General features: G+C 32.5%; 1 protein-coding gene across 1 annotated transcript; it reads left to right on the plus strand.

Moving 5' to 3' along the window:
• LOC109325834 (1-phosphatidylinositol-3-phosphate 5-kinase FAB1B-like) lies at positions 3,510–17,705 on the plus strand. Its single transcript, XM_019558419.1, has 11 exons — positions 3,510–3,655; positions 5,454–6,116; positions 6,756–6,909; positions 7,241–7,588; positions 8,478–8,921; positions 9,164–9,495; positions 14,736–14,859; positions 14,931–15,101; positions 15,441–16,202; positions 16,650–16,916; positions 17,345–17,705. The coding sequence occupies exons 1-11, from the start codon at positions 3,510–3,512 to the stop codon at positions 17,645–17,647; spliced, it is 3,714 nt and encodes a 1,237-aa protein (XP_019413964.1). The 3' UTR covers positions 17,648–17,705.

The following is a 17,791-nucleotide window of genomic DNA, read 5'->3' on the forward strand; positions in this document are numbered from 1 at the left end:
ATCTTCTTGCATGAACTGATGTTTTTATATATTTCTTTTCTTTTTATCTTCTTCAATTTTACTTATGAGAGAGTTTGTTCTCAAATTTTGTTTATCTTTTACTATTTGGTGGCTAATTAATATTGCGGCTTTAGTTCTATTAATGAACTACCTGGTTTTGTTTTGGAAAATAAATACTAATGCGTAAAACTCTTTGATAGTGGCGGATTTTGATTGTATGTTGGCATCCCTCAGAATCTAGACATCTAGTTTACAGAAAATGCTTCACAGTAAAATAATCCCAATATATATAATAGATTACATGAGAATAGTTCTCCTACAAAAACATGATGAGAATAAAAAATCTAAATCTTTGAATAAATCATGAATAATTAAGATTAAAATTAGAAATTAGTTATTACTCACATGATAGTCATGTGCAATTATTTTTTAATTTTGATCCTTCAAATATATCCGATGGTATATATATAATTTAGGCTTAGTGAATTACTTAAGTGAGAACAGTTCTCATATAAAAACCGTGAGAACAATAAATTTGGATCTTACAACCAATTATGCATGTTTAGGATTAAAAATCAGTTATTGATCACATGATAATCATGTGCAAATATATTTTAATCTTAATCATTCAGATAAAAACTAATGATTTATTTTAATTGATCTCATTTATCACAATAGTGCATTGTTCTCAGGTGAGTTATTCCTATTAGGTTAAGTGTTTTTTAATCATGCAAATATAAGCATTTTGTATTTTAATCTCCAAAATCTTTTTCCTTAGTTTTTAATCTTTACTTCATTTAGTTGAACCATTTTGATTTTAGTGCACAGTAATGATATTCATAATTGATCACATCAACAATTAATATGATAATGTTGGTATTAGTCAGATTATCCCAAATAATTTTGAGTATATTAGAATAAAAATAAATTATAAACAGTAATAAAAATGAAATAGATTTAAATATTATATTTATGGTCTAAACGGCCATTAGCTTGCTGAACCGTCATCGTGCAAGTAGAAGACTTTGGTTAGTCAAAATCCACACGGCACTCCTGAGTTACAGCCTGTAAATAAATTTTAAAAACAATATAGGATATTGCAGAGTTGTATGATGATTCAGATTAAATTTAATAATATTTTATTTTAATTTGATTTGATTACGAGTATATATGATTTATTATATAGTTGAACTAAGAATATCTTTTGCTTTATATATACAAAATTGGTGACTAGTAATTCGTTGATACATTTTTTATAATATTAGAATCTCTTTTTGTATTTGTAGTACTTTATAATGTATTTTTATTGAATATATTTTACATTATATTTTTTTTGTTTTTAGACTATTAAATCTATACACTAACAGTGTAAAAATATATACACAGTCAGTACATGATCCACCATTCATTTACATTACTTTTTTGAAAAGTCAATGATAAATGAAAATAAATAGTGAATGATATAGTGACACTTTTACACTGTCAATATATACATCATTTTCTCTTGTTTTTATTGGAATGTGTTAATCAAAAAATTTAATGGGAAAGTAATAGTTTCATTTTGCAATTAACGTGTTGGTGATACCACCTAATATTATAGAATATATTTTTTGTATTTGTTGTATTATATTTTTGACTACATATACTTTAAATTATAATTTTTATTAGAATATCTAATTTAATGTGAGAGTAATAATTTTATCTTACAATTAATGTTGGTGAGACTACATATGATTATATAACTTTTTTACAAATTAAAAAATATCAATCGTGAAATAGGAAAATAAAAATTATATTATGATGATAATTATATTATGTTTTAGTTTTATATATAATTAGTGAATTGCCAGATACGATCTACCCACATTCTAATTTTATAATATTAAATATTTAATTTTATATATATTTCTTTTAAATAATTATATCATATTTATTTGTATTGAGTGTATATAATATTATAATTTTCCTGATAAAAAATATGAAAATTGAATTGTAATGTTATTAAAAGTACCATTGGTGGTTTGTTATTTTTTGTATGTAACTTCCATTAATATTTTTTATTGTATAAGAAAACATTGTGATTTTGGTTATTAGAATGATAAAATAGGTAAGTGGAAATTATACCATATAAGTTATTATAAGAAGTTTTAGATTTATATATAGGATAATATAGATATACCTTTTTTATTTACCATTTCCTTATCTTAACTTTGCATATTTGGATTGTTTTTATTACACCTCTTTAAGTAATATATACTTGCAAACTATTCTCTAGTATTAATCTCAAGTCTACATAGTTTCTATTAGACTTCTCTGTAATTAAATTTAACCCAATTGTGATGTGTTAAGATGAAAACTTCTAAATAAACCTAATAATCTATCTATAACATTAAAAGTACAAATACACGAACTTGCATTTTAAACACAAGTATGATCTCAGATCTAATGAGTTCCTCTGTCATAAGAAAATTTGAAATTATCATTTCTTTCCCAAAACAAGCTCAGTGAGCATGATCAAATATTTAAGTAACTAAATTCATTGTAAACTTTATATAGTATTTGATTATTCTTCAAGAAAGAAAATAAAAAGGAACATGAAAACGACTAAGATGGAACAAAAAGAAAGTAAACGCAGAAAGTGCAATCCCTCATTTTCCAAATGATCACATACTTAACCACAATGCGATTTTTTAATTGACCCTATTCGGTTTCTCCATATATCTGTAAATAGATATGTCCAAAGAATTGCATAATCGTTAATATCTGAAATTAATTAACTGAATGATACAATATTAATTAATACTATATTACATAGTGTGGAACCGTAGTGTGTACACATATTCTTTGATCATATCTCATGGATGACCAAAATTCGTAATTGAAGCCATTTTTTATAATTTCTGTATAAGATCTTATCTGGGTTGATCTTTGTTTCTGTAAAAATCATCTCCTCCACAATACCCATCTTCTCTCTTCAAGCTTTAAGGGTGTGTGTGATTGTGAAGTTTGAATATGGGAATGAAAAAATGACGATCACCATTGAATGGATGTGATGCTTTCTTTGATTGGTTCATTACAGCAGAAGAGCTTTCCCTTCCTCCCCCTCTAGGGGAAGTGAACAATTGTGCTATGAAGTGATTTGAGAAAGATTGGTTTGACCATTTTTTAGCTTGGAATTTTCCTTCAAGCTGTGCTTTTTTCATCCTGCATGTCATGACCATGGTGTTGATATTTTCATCCAGGTATGACTTTCTTTACTCTCTTTTGATATTCATATATATATATATAGTTTGTTATGCTATTGTAGTCATTATTACAATTTCTGAAAAAATGTTGTTGATGCTGCTACAAGTGCTATCTAGTTATAGAGATTTTCGAGTGCAATTTAAAACACTAATTCTTTCTTTTTCATTTTTTTTTGGAGCGGATGAATTTTATATTTTGAATATGATGTTTAGGAGTGGAAAATGGACATGTCATAAGGAGTTAGGAAGCAAGGTTGTTTGCTAATGAATGCTATAGGCAAGACATTCTGTGAGCTTGTCAGCATCATCAAAATATTGATTCCTTGGCGAGGTGAACCAGAAAATATGTCTAGGGATGATGACCTTGTAGCAGACCAAATATCAAAGCAATGTGGATTCTCAATGAACAGGTAATGAACTTTTCCTCTTTGGTTCACCAATATGAATGAATGAACTTCTGTTTGATCATTTATCTTTACATTTATTTACTTTGACTTTTTTCTTCATGATGTGTAGGGTTTTGGTTTTTGTTAATTAATGAATAATCATATTTTTCATCATGTTGTTCTCCGAAGTTCCTATGGTGTTATGATACAAAAGTTTAGGAAATTTTTTGGTAAAAATTGATATGCACTCTTGGGATGTATCTATTAAATAAATATTATGAAATTACACAAGGGAGGAAGCTTGAGATACTAAAATCATTTACTATATACCAGATTTTTGGAAAATAAAGTTTAATTTTTTTTTTATAGGCAAATCTTAGTATGTTAATATTTTTGTGATGAGTTGAGAATTAAACTCTTAATCTCCTTATCACTCCACTTTCTAAGCTCTCTATCATTTACCACTTCACCATTTTATGACCCCTCGTAAGTTTAGGAAATAAAGTTTAATGCTATCTAAATGTAAATAATGACAAATTCTCACAGCTCAAAAGAAAACATGCGTAAAATATAAAACATATAACATCCCACTCAAATTAGAATACCAAGGTGTGTGGCCATACAACCTATAAATAGGAGAGACATTATAAAGAGTGGGAGAGGGAAGACTTGATCAAATGCAATAACGTTGCTTTAATGATGGAAGATTTGATTGGATTCCTAGATGTTGTATTAGTTTAAATGTTTGATTCTATTAGATGAACGAGACGTTGCTCTAATGGTATAAAGTCTTACTGGATTCTTAGATATCATGTTAGGTAAAATATTTAATTCTTGATAGTGACATTTGTTGAGAGTGAAAGCCACATACTCTAAAATGTATTAATTCCTCCATCAAAATGATTATATGATATTATTGATTATACCAAAAAATACAAATATTAGACAGAGTTTCACACAAAAAATGAGGAGGAATAAAAGATTCATGTAAAAGAGTTCTCACTACATCAAGAGATGCCAATTCTTTCTCTGATAGACACCATTTGTTGTACTGTTGAAGGATAAGAGCGTTGAGAGACGGTCCCTTTGATTTTAATTAAAGTCCCAAAGAATCTGAAAAAAGTAATAATATTCCTCGATTGATAAACTCTCGTGTGAGTAATTTACCAAATTAAACTTGCTAGCTATATTGCCTTGATAGTAAACCTTTGTTAAGTAATTCCACATTTCGAAGGCAAATTTACAAGACCTCCGATTAAGAATAATATGAGGCACAAGCAAACTAATTATTCAGGTCATGACATGAGCATCTTGAATTTTCTACTTAGCCAATTTTTATTTATCCTTTAGTGTTGGGCCACTCATCAATGTAACCCACAACTCTTTTCCGTTCACAAATTTGAATTGAAATTCCCAGGAAGAATACTTTTTTTGTTGTAAAAAGAACATTAAAAGAGTGTCGCTTTCATACCATGTTAACATTCATATGAGAAATACAAAATTTTACAAAAAAAGTTTGGAAAAACTGATCTGCCCTCTTGGGCATTGCTTATTACAAAAATACTCTGAAATCATGCAAGAGAAAAACCTAGGAAATATTACAATAATTTCCAAACAAGAATCCACGATTTGGAATGGTTGACCACTGCTCCAAGTTGTGGCTCTCATACCACTAATTTAACAAATTAACAAATGTTTGTTCCAACGGATGTCTGAGAACTGCGAAGAGTAAAAGAATATGAATATACGCATGAATTGAAACTGCATCTAGTCCATTAGTGGTATTGTTTCTTGTGGTTCATATGTTTTTCTCTTGCTTCAGGAGTAATGATGAGGATGAGTACAATGTACATCAATCAGGTTCTGAAACAAGGCATCAAGTGAATAGCTACTATGCCCAAGTTGATTCTGATGGTATAACAGAAACTGATGACTCAGATAAAGTGCTGCATCCTGGTAGAGAAGAGAATGCAAAGGTCTCTCCAAAAAAGCATGGTTTTGACACACATAATTTGAAAGGAACCCAAACTATTGGAAAGAACGAAGACGAACCTGATATCTGTGATGAAAATGAGGTAGCTCCCTCTGTATATGTTGATTTTGAAAATAATGGACTTCTCTGGCTCCCTCCTGAACCTGAAGACGAGGAAGATGAAAGGGAAACTATTTTGTTTGATGATGATGATGATGATGATTATGGAAATGTAACAGAAGAGTATCATTATAGAGATAGGTTAGGCAAGGATCACAATAAGTTCATGAAGGATGCATTTAATGGGCACTTTAGGGCTTTGATAACTCAACATCTAGAGGTTGAAAACCTACTTGTTAAAGACAATGACAAAAACAGTTGGTTGGAGATCATCACAGCTTTGTCATGGGAAGTTGCTACTTTATTGAAACCAGATATGAGCAGAGGAGGAGGGATGGACCCAGCCAGCTATGTCAAAATCAAATGCATAGCTTGTGGAAGCCGCATCGAAAGGCAAGTGCTATGATTTATATCTTTTTATTTGGAATCATACCGGTACATAATAAGTGTTGGATATATAATTTGTCACTTTTATGTGACATTCTTTATGATGAACCTCTTACGTGATATTGAATATATAGGGTAAATCAGAGAATTATCAAACTATATTGGGAATATATATCTTTCAAATGGTTGGCAATGTTTCATCTGCTTCTTGTAGATATTAATTCAGTTCACCAATCTGGATGATAATTAGTAATGGTTAAACTCTAATAAATTTTAATTTTTTTATTTGGCACAAGACATCTATGGTAATATACATTTTCTGAACCTAAGATCTTATTATCTCATTTCTCTGATCTTGGGCATAAACATTGTTGGGCACACAAAACATGTATCTCACATTTGAATATAGAATGTAAGTAGCTTATACACAAGTCGTTATTTTATTGATTATCCTAAAATCTGCATCCATGCAGGGATAAAATTGAAACTAAATTTTAACTCACATGACTTTATGTTAATTTCTAGCATCTCATGCGTGTTAAAATCCATAGTATTATATTAATCTCTTCCATGTGTTAAAGAGAACTTCTCATGTTACTGTCTTTGTATTCTTTTACCTAACTTATTGCACTTAAATTCTCACAGTACGGTGGTTAAGGGGGTTGTTTGTACGAAAAACGTGGCTCATCGGCAAATGACATCAAGAATGGATAAACCTCGGTTGTTGATCATTGCAGGGGCTCTTGAGTACCAGCATGGTACCAACGTCATTTCTAGTGTTGATACCCTGTTGCAGCAGGTTGTAAATCTCTACATTTTTTTCATTTCCTTTGGTTGCCATAGAAAATTTCTACACCGTACATCGGAGCCTATTACTTAACCTATAATAATCGATTAAGTTAGATGAACCTTTTTTCATAAATATATCAGACTAACTTTTTAGAAAGCATACTTACCATAATAGATTATACTTTACACCATATAAAGTACCTAAATATACCTATATATTATACCTAGGTTAAGTCTATTTAAGGCAATTGGTGAGACTTTTTAATTACCACCCCTCTTATATAGATGCTATATATTATTATAATGTGTTGATGCTTATCTGCTAGTTATATTTTATCTAGGAAATGGACCATATGAAGATGGTAGTGGGAAAGATAGCTGCATATAATCCTGATGTCCTTTTGGTAGAGAAAACAGTTTCTAGATATGTGCATATGTATCTTCTTGAAAAGGGTATATCTATGGCTCTCAATGTCAAGAGGCACCTTTTGGAGCGCATAGCACGCTGTACAGGAACTCAAATAGTACCTTCAATTGATCATCTTTCATCACGAAAGTTGGGCTACTGTGAGAAATTTCATGTTGAAAAGTTTGTGGAAAACTTAAGTAGTGGTGATGGTCTGTCTAAGAAAACAACAGCGAAAACACTAATGTTTTTTGAAGGTTGCCCTAGACCGATGGGGTTCACAGTAAGTCTTATTTAATCAATTATGAGATATATAATTTTAACAAACCTAAAAATATAAAAATATAGACGAGGGAGGCTCCTTGTTTTAAATTGTGATTGTGGTCGCGATAGCAGTTGCGGTTACTGTGATTGCGGTCATTGCGACTGTTGCGATGCGGATTGCGGCCATTGTGGTGTGAATTATTTTGTGAGAAAAAATATATTTTTGACATCGATGCGGTCTGATGCGGTTGCATCATGGCCTGTTGCGGTTGCATCATGGCCTGTTGCGGTCGCATTACTATGAAACGGGATCACTACGTAATTGCGGTGTGATACGGTTGCAGTGTTCACCGCAACCACAATATTGCGGCCGCATCGCGTGATGCGGTCCTCAATTTGATACACTGAGGCTCTAAAACAATAGAGTTGAATATCTATGTATTAGCAAAAAAAATTATACATAAATGATAGATGATGTATTTGTTGAAGAATTAGTTGTAATTCAGTTTGTGTAATTCAATTACTTTAGTTTTGTAAATCAGTTTTCAGTTTATATAGTTTACTATTTTTAGATGATAGTTAGTTGCCATTGGCTATAAATAGAAACATTACTCTTCCATGTACTCACTTTAATATCAATACCAAATACATCTTTCTCATCTATCTCTTATTTTTCTCAACTAACACTACTCTTCTTTTTCACTTTCAATCTCATTTCCATACTCTGCTAATTCACTGCACTTGAGGTGCATTCTGTTTTTCTCTCACTAGTTTCAATAGTATTGATGGTGTAACAAATTCTTAGATTTATTAAAGTTTTTACGACCAAAGGTTACTGAACTTATATATATTGTTTAAATGTTTTTTTAATTAAAACTTAGTTAATTTTTATTCTTCTAATCTTACAGATTTTACTGAGAGGTGCTGATGAGGATGAACTGAAGAAGGTAAAGCGTGTGGTTCAGTATGGAGTTTTTGCTGCTTATAATTTGGCTTTGGAGACATCTTTTCTTGCTGATGAAAGAGCCTCTCCTCTACCAGAATTTCTATGTACTAGTGAAGAAACAAGAGAGGACCCAAAACAACTTCTAGTTCCAAACATTTCTGTGGTGGAAAACACTGTGAATCAATACCAACCTGAGAATCCTGAAATCGTGAATGAAGAGAAAAACCCTACAAAAGAAGAGTTTCCTCTTTCACCATTTGACCAACAAAGCATATTGGTGTCTTTAGCATCCTGGTGTGCATGGAAAGGAACTGTGTGTGAGAGGTCCCATCTATTCCGAATTAAATACTATGGCAACTTTGATATACCTTTGGGTCGGTTCCTACGAGATAATTTATTTGATGAGGTAAGTTTATTACTTGGGAATAAATGTGATATGTGTTATTACAACTTAGAAATTAGCTTTGAGTTTTGACACTTATCTTTTAATTGCGGTGTGACACTGAATCAATATTATGTGGTTGGATTGAGTTGTATTTGGGTTGTATCAGTTATATCACAGGTTAAAATATCGCAATCACAATAACGTCAAGTATAACTAACCACATTCGCAACTACAATTTAAAATACTTGCTCATTTGTTTTCAGGCTAATCAATGTTATTCTTGTGAAATGCCATCAGAATCACATGTGCATTGTTATACTCATCTACATGGAACACTCACCATATCAGTGAAGAAATTACCTGAAATGATCTTACCAGGTGAAAGGGATGGAAATATTTGGATATGGCATAGGTGCTTGAGGTGTCCAAGAACCAATGGTATTCCTCCAGCTACACGAAGAATAGTAATGTCTGATGCTGCTTGGGGTTTATCATTTGGGAAATTTTTGGAGCTTAGTTTCTCAAATCATGCTGCAACTAGTAGAGTGGCAAGCTGTGGTCATTCACTACATAGAGATTGTCTTCGTTTTTATGGGTAATTATTTTCATCCTTTCTCGATGTATGAAGTAAAACTGATAAAATATTGATGCACACTTTTTAGAAACTTCCACATTTGTGTAGAAACAAGTAGTGATGATTGTATCATAATATCTAAAATTATCCTAAGCTTCTAGTATATTCTATTATAGGTATTTAGTATTATAATTAAAGAATTATCTAGAAATCTTGAAAAAATGTATTCTAGATACTTATGAAACCATCTAGAAATTCATAAGTGTTGTAGAAAGCCTATAAATAGGCACTCACCCTTCATTTGTGAAACATTCAAATAAGAAGTAAATTATTCTAAGTTGTGTAGCTCCAAAGCTTCTCCACTTCTATTTTCACTACTATAATTTTCATTTCCAAAATACTATCAGTGGCATCAAAGCTACGTTTGGTCATACAATAGGGGTAGAATATTACTCTATCCATTTCTAGCTACCTCTAAAATCTCATATCTATACTAAACCATTTTTATACACTTTGAGCTATGGCTTTCACTAGAGAAAACTATGATTTTTGGAGCACAAAAATGACAACTTTCTTCCGGTCCCAAGATTTGTGGGATATTGTAGAAGGATTCACTACTCCAGAGAATACTTCAACTCTTACTGTGGCTCAGAAAAAAGAGTTGAAAGAGAATATGCAAAACGATGCAAAGGCTTTATTTATTCTACAACAAGCCTTGGCGAAGACTATCTTTCCAAGAATAATGGGAGCTACAAGTGCCAAAGCAGCATGAGATACACTAAAGGAGGAGTTTCATGGTAGTGATAAGGTACGCACCATTAAACTTCAAACTCTTAGGCGGGAGTTTGAATTACTTAAGATGAAAGAATTTGAGACCACAAAAGACTATTATTCTAAAATAAAAGAAATAGTCAATCAAATGAAAGCTATGGGGAAAATATTCTTGACAAAAGAATTGTTGAGAAAATTCTAATTACAATTCCCCAAAAATATGACTCAATAGTTACTACGATTGAGCAAATCAAAGATTTGTTTACTCTATCAGTAACAGAACTAATGGGCTCTCTTAAAGCTTATGAGCAAAGATTGAGTAGGCATAATGAAGATTCACTAGAAAATGTCTTTCAATCAAAGCTCAGACTAAGGTCTCAGAATAAAGAATATGAAAGAAGAAATAATATTGGTGCGGAACATTCTAGAAACAAAGAGATTTCTCTAGTAACAATCAAGCAAAATATCCTCCATGCGACATATGCAAGAAGCCAGGCCATTCAAGAAAATATTATCGATATTGAAGAAAGATACAATGCCAATATTGCAAAAGATTTGGGCACGCAGAGCAAAATTGTCGTAACAAAAATAATCATCAGGTCAATTTCACTTAAGAGTGTCAACATGACCAACAACTATTCTATGCCAACCAAGTCTCTAGTCGTGATAAAGAAGAAAATTAGTACTTGGATAGTGGTTGTAGTAACCACATGGCTAAAAACGGGAGCATTTTCAAAAACATTAATGAATTTGTCATAGTGCAAGTTTGATTGGGTAATGGCACCATGGTTGAGTCCAAATGCAATCAGGTACACGACTTATCAAAGATGTCTTACTAGTTCCTAACCTTAAAGAAAATCTCTTGAGTAATGGCCAAATGATGGAAAAAAGCTACTCTCTCCACTTTGAGGGAGATATATGCAATATATATATGATAATAATAGAAAGCTTGAAATAGTCCAATTTAAAATGGAGAAAAGAAATAGAAGTTTTCGTATAACTTAGAAATATGCTACTAACATCGCCATGAAGGTGCAAGTTGATGAATCATGGCTATGGCATCGAAGATTTGGTCATCTTAATAACCAAGCCTTAAAGCTATTATATCATAAAAGAATGATGAAGGATCTTCCATGCATCCAAGAGAATGAAGGAGCTTGTGAAGGATGTCTACTTGGGAAGCAACATAGACTACCTTTTTCAAGTGGGAAATCTTGGAGAGCAAAACGCTTGTTGGAGCTCATCCATACTGACGTATGTGGACCAATGAGGACGCCATCCCTCACTAATAACAGGTATTTCATCCTCTTCATTGATGACTTTTCTAGAATGACATGGGTCTATTTTATAAAAGAAAAATCAGAAGTCTTTGGAATATTCAAGAAGTTCAAGGCCTTTGTCGAGAAGCAAAGCGGGAAACATATAAAAGTACTCAGAAGCGATCGTGGCAAAGAGTACAACTCTCACGAATTTGATAAATTTTGCGAGGATGAAGACATAGAGCGTCAACTCACAGTTTCTTACACTCCACAACAAAATGGGATGTCTGAAAGGAAAAACCGCACGGTCATGGAGATGGCTAGATCGATGCTCAAGGAGAAAGGTTTGCCAAACACCTTTTGGGCCGAAGCAGTTTACACAGCTGTCTACATAATGAACAGATGTCCAACAAAGGCAGACAAAGGTAAAACTCCTATAGAAGCTTGGAGCGGAAGAAAGCCATTAGCTAAACATCTAAGAGTCTCTGGATCCATCTGTTATATACATGTCCCAAAAGAAAAGAAACACAAACTAGAAGACAAGACTATAAGAGGCATCTTCTTGGGATATAGCACACAGTCAAAAGGCTATCGCATATACAATCTAGAAACGAAGAAACTTATTATCAGTCGAGATGTTGAAGTTGATGAAAGCGCCGCTTGAAACTGGAATGAAGGCAAGATTGAGAGACACAACATCTCCATACCAACACAACAACCACAAGTAACTGAGAAAGTAGAAGAAGCAACAGAAGATCTAGGTACACCAACTACACTCCCACATGAACAATCTTCACCATAATCTTCTCTAAGACGAGTAAAATATTTGGAAGATATATATGAGACATGCAACTTGGCCATAGTTGAACCTGGAAGCTTTGAAGAAGAATCAATGCAAGAATTATAGGTCAAGGCAATGGAAGAAGAGATAAAAATGACCGAGAAAAACAAAACATAGGAGCTAGTAGATTGTCTAAAAGATAAAGACATCATTGGAGTAAAATGAGTCTATAAAAAAAAGCTCAATCCTGATGGCACTATACAGAAGCATAAGGCGATACTAGTAGCTAAGGGATACTCTCAACAACCAGGAATTGACTATAATGAGACATTTGCACCAGTTCCTCGTCTAGACACAATAAGAGCCTTAATAGCTCTTTTAGCAGAAAGAGGATGGAGCATTTACCAGCTAGATGTCAAGTCTGCATTCCTCAATAGAGTATACTTCAAGAAGAGATCTATGTGGAGCAGCGAGAAGGGTTCATGAGTAAGGGCAACGAAAGCAAAGTTCTACGATTGAAGAAGGATCTGTATGGCCTGAAGCAAGCTCCTCAAGCATGGTATAGTAGAATTGACTAGTACTTCGTCGATAAAGGATTCAGGAGGAGTAAGAGTAAGCCTACACTATACATTAAGATCCAAGGTCAGTATGATACTTTAATAGTTTCCTTGTATGTAGATGATCTTATATACACTAGAAACGATATAAAGATGATAATAGAGTTTAAAGAAGACATGATGAATGCATTCGAGATGACAAACCTAGGCTTAATGCACTACTTCCTCAGAATTGAGGTAAATCAAAGAAAAGAAGGTATATTCATCTCACAAAAGAAATACATAGAAGAACTACTAAAGAAGTTCAAGATATGTGAATGCAAACCAGTTGCTACTTCGCTCATGACTAATGAGAAGATACAAAAGGACGATGGATCTCCACAGGCAGATGCATCTCCCTACAGGAGTTTGATCGGGAGTCTTCTATATCCCACTGTCACTCGTCCAGATATCATGTATGCTACAAGTCTTCTATCAAGATTCATGCAAAGCCCAAGTCAAATCCACTTTGGAGTTGGAAAAAGAATTCTTAGATACTTACAAGGAACAAAAGAATTCGGTATATGGTATAAGACCAACACCAACTCAACATTGCACGGCTACACCGACACTGATTAGGCAGGTTCAGTGGATGATATGAATAGTACATCAGGCTATGCCTTCTCACTTGGATCAGGAGTATTCTCTTGGGCGTCAAAGAAGCAAGCAATCATTGCACAATCAACAACAGAAACTGAGTACGTAGCAGCTGCAGAGACGACTAACCAAGCTATATGGCTTAGACGAATACTCAATGATATGGAAAATCAAGAGACAGAGCTTATGACAATCTATTGTGACAACAAATCGGCGATAGCAAAGAATCCAGTCCATCACAACAGGACAAAACATATCGCAATTAAATATCATGTTGTCAGAGAAGCAAGTGAGGATAAAGAAATAAAGCTCGAGTATTGCAAGATCGAAGATCAAATTTCTGACATATTCACTAAGGCATTACCAAGGCGAAAGTTCGAGCAACTACGATCGATGCTAGGAGTTACAAAAATGTGCATCAAGGAGGAGTGATAAAATATTGATGCACACTTTCTAGAAGCTTCCACACTTGTGTAGAAACAAGTAGTGATGATTGTATCATGATATCTAGAATTATCCTAAGCTTCTAGTATATTCTATTATAAGCATTTAGTATTATAATTAAAGAAGTATCTAGTAATCTTGAGAAAAATGTATACTAGATACTTATGAAACCATCTAGAAATTCATAAGTGTTATAGAAAGTCTATAAATAGACACTCACCCTTCATTTGTGAAACATCTACATAAGAAGCAAATCATTCTAAGTTATGTAACTCCAAAGCTTCTCCACTTCTATTTTCACTACTATAATTTTCATTTCTAAAATACTATCAAAAGCCATACTTACGTGACATATGGTTCTCTTTGGAATGGATAGCTTCTTTTTTTTTTAGAGGAGTATATAGTATGTGATAATCTATACTATCAAATACCAGGTACATTAGCGGGATGTATATGTGTAATTAATATATTAGATATGTTCTCTATACTTTTATTATTACCATTAATTATTAGTTGTGTTTTTACAATTCCATGCAAAGCCATTTTTACTGCTGTTTCTTGTATGTAATTAATATATTAGATATGTTTCTTGTGGGTTTTTATATTTTTTTGTTTGTTTATTGTACCTGATTTATGCAGTTCAGTCCACAATAGCGGTATGTATATATGTAATTAATCTCTGCTTTATTATGAAAACGATATAAACTTGTCTAACTGTGCCATTGAAGAAAACGGATTTGGTTTTTAACTTGCATGCAAGATGCAGCATTTTTGTTGGACTCCTTAGCTTACCATACTCATATTTCTCTGAAGATTTGGGAAGATGGTTGCTTGTTTTCGATATGCATCAATCAATGTTCACTCAGTCTACCTTCCTTCATACAAACTGGAGTTTGAATATGGGAATCAAAATTGGATACAAAAAGAATTAGATGAGGTTACATATTTACACTCTTAGATTTTAAATTTTGTTAATATTATGGAGGACCTAATTTCTAGTAGTAACAGGTAGTTAACAAGGCAAAGCTTTTATTTTCTGAGGTACTCAATGCTCTTGGCCAAATTGAAGAAAAAATATCTAGTGCAGTTCCAGTTAGTAGTGCCCTTAAAACACCTGAGTTAAGAAGCCAAGTTGCTGAGCTGGAGGGTATGTTGCAAAAGGAGAAAGTAGAATTTGAGGTGAGGTCTAATGTTAATAATACTGAAAATAACCACACCAGTCATAGTGGTCTTCATTTGGTTCTTGATAGTAACATATGGACCAGCATAATTTTCTTTGTAAACAAATTGGTACAAAATATAAGAATCCATTAAGTATTTTAATGGATACTTTGTCCATTTTCCATTTGTTTGCTTTTTTTACCATATTATGTTGTTTATATCCTTCTCTTGAGTCTTGACCAAATTATATTTCCAAATTTTTGTGGAAGTTTTGTTAAATTCTACTAATAAAGCAGCATTTATATACTTTATGCTTATAAGCTTTGTGACTTACTCTTTCTCTTCTGTTTACTTCAGGAAACACTTCAAAAGATCTTGAACCAGGAAAAAAGTAAGGGCCAGCATTGGATTGATATTCTGGAAGTTAATCAATTGATGAGACACTTAGTTTCCCAGTCTTATATATGGGATCACCATCTTACTCATGTTGCAAGTGGTGCAAGACTCCAGCATAGCTTATTCTGGAAATCATCCAAGTATATTATGCCAATTGGTGTTAATGACACTGTAATTCCAGTTTATGATGATGAACCCTCAAGTATTATAGCATATTCTTTATTATCCCCACAATATAGTGCCCAACTTACTGATCAAAAAGAGAGACCAAAACATGAAGTAGTTATTGATTCTCAGAGAAATTTTGGGTCAGTTGAGGATTTAATGTCTGACAATCATAACTCATCAATACTGGATCCCATGTTATATACAAAGGCTATGCATGCCATAGTTTCATTCGAAGAAGATAGTCCTCATGGCAAGGTAAAATATTCTGTGACTTGTTACTATGCCAAACAATTTGAAGCCCTAAGAAGGATTTGTTGTCCTTCAAAGCTTGATTATATTAGGTCTTTGAGTCGCTGTGAAAAGTTGGTACCTAAAGGTGGTAAGAACAATATATTCTTTTCAAGAACCTTGGATGATCGCTTTATCATTAAACAAATAACCAAAACTGAGGTTGAGTCATTTATTAAATTTGGCCCTGAGTACTTCAAGTACCTTACCGAATCAATAGTCTCAAGAAGTCCAACATGCATGGCAAAGATTCTTGGCATATACCAGGTATGACAACATTTATGATTACATAGTACTAAAATTAGTATCATATTTGATGATTCTATAATGTTGATCAAATAGTGCAGTCCTATATTTGAATAAACTTGTCTGGTTTAGAAACAAAGAACAACCATATTTATTATCAATGTTTTAAATTTGGGTTTGTAACCACTATAATGCCGGTATCTGAAGGTTTTCAAAGTATCGGTATCTGAAGGTTTTCAAAGTATCGCAACCACAATTTTGCTAGCATCGACCATATATACAATTGTCCGAAACATCAAGATTTTTAAAGTTTTTGATACTACTATTAAAATGGTTATTTAAAATGGAATAAGTCACATATTAAGTTTGTGTGTATGCAATTTATATTAACACATGATTATGTATTTTGTTCCACTTAATTACAAATTGTAAAGGCTTATTTAAGGGTTACCTTTTTTTATCGGAAAGGTTAAGACAAAGCATATTAAAGGAGGGAAAGAATCAAAGATGGATGTCTTGATTATGGAGAATGTTTTATTTAAGAGGACTGTGACAAGAATTTATGATCTAAAAGGATATTCAAGGTCTCGGTATAATCAAGATAGTAGTGGGAGTAACAAAGTTCTTCTAGACCAGAATTTGATTGAAGCAATGCCAACTTCTCCTATTTATGTGGGAAACAAGGCCAAACGGTTGTTAGAGAGAGCTATTTGGAATGATACTGCTTTTCTTGCAGTAAGTATCAAAACTCTAATTTTGCTTTATTTTGTTGTTTCTTGCTTTGAAGAATCTGAGCTTATGTCTAGATGATACTTGCATGGACATGTTTCTATTGTGCCACTACCAATCAAAATCATAACATGACTTCAAATTAATTGTAATAAGTACCTTTTACTTTATTATCTTTTTAATCCCATCATTAATAAACATTTGATTGGTTGTATCAATAAACATAAGAATACAAATAGAAAGATTATTCATCTTTCTTAGTTCAGCATTTGTACTTCTTTTTTGACCTTATATAAATTTTACATCTTGTATCACACCCATGTCCTAGAATTTTAAAAATTTGCTGTATTCTCATCCACATGCCCATGTTGTATACAATATATATTATCATATGGGGCTATCTAAAGTATGTGACATTGAACTTAATTATGCAGTCAATTGATGTAATGGATTACTCATTACTTGTTGGGGTGGATGAAGAAAAGCATGAATTAGTAATTGGAATCATTGATTTCATGAGAAAGTATACATGGGTCACACATCTTGAAACATGGACTTCAGGAATCATAGGATGGTCAAAGAATGTATCTCCAACAGTTATGTCACCAATGCAATACAAGAAAAGATTCAGGAAAGCAATGTCCACTTACTTTCTCATGCTTCCAGATCAGTGGTCTCCTTCTCTCATTCCTAGTGATTCTCAATCTGATTTATGTGGTGAAGATAACAACGCATAATCTAGGAATTCAGATGATTGAATGATTCTTTGATGACATGTTTGTAAATTTTACTTTTAATAGTGAGTAAATGTTTTGCCATCTCTTTTTTTCCATCTTAGTTTGTATAGGAATTCGCCATCCTTGGTTGGTTGTTTTGCTGAA

This window comes from Lupinus angustifolius, chromosome LG02 (genome assembly GCF_001865875.1).
Source record: "Lupinus angustifolius cultivar Tanjil chromosome LG02, LupAngTanjil_v1.0, whole genome shotgun sequence".
Lineage (NCBI taxonomy): Eukaryota > Viridiplantae > Streptophyta > Magnoliopsida > Fabales > Fabaceae > Lupinus > Lupinus angustifolius.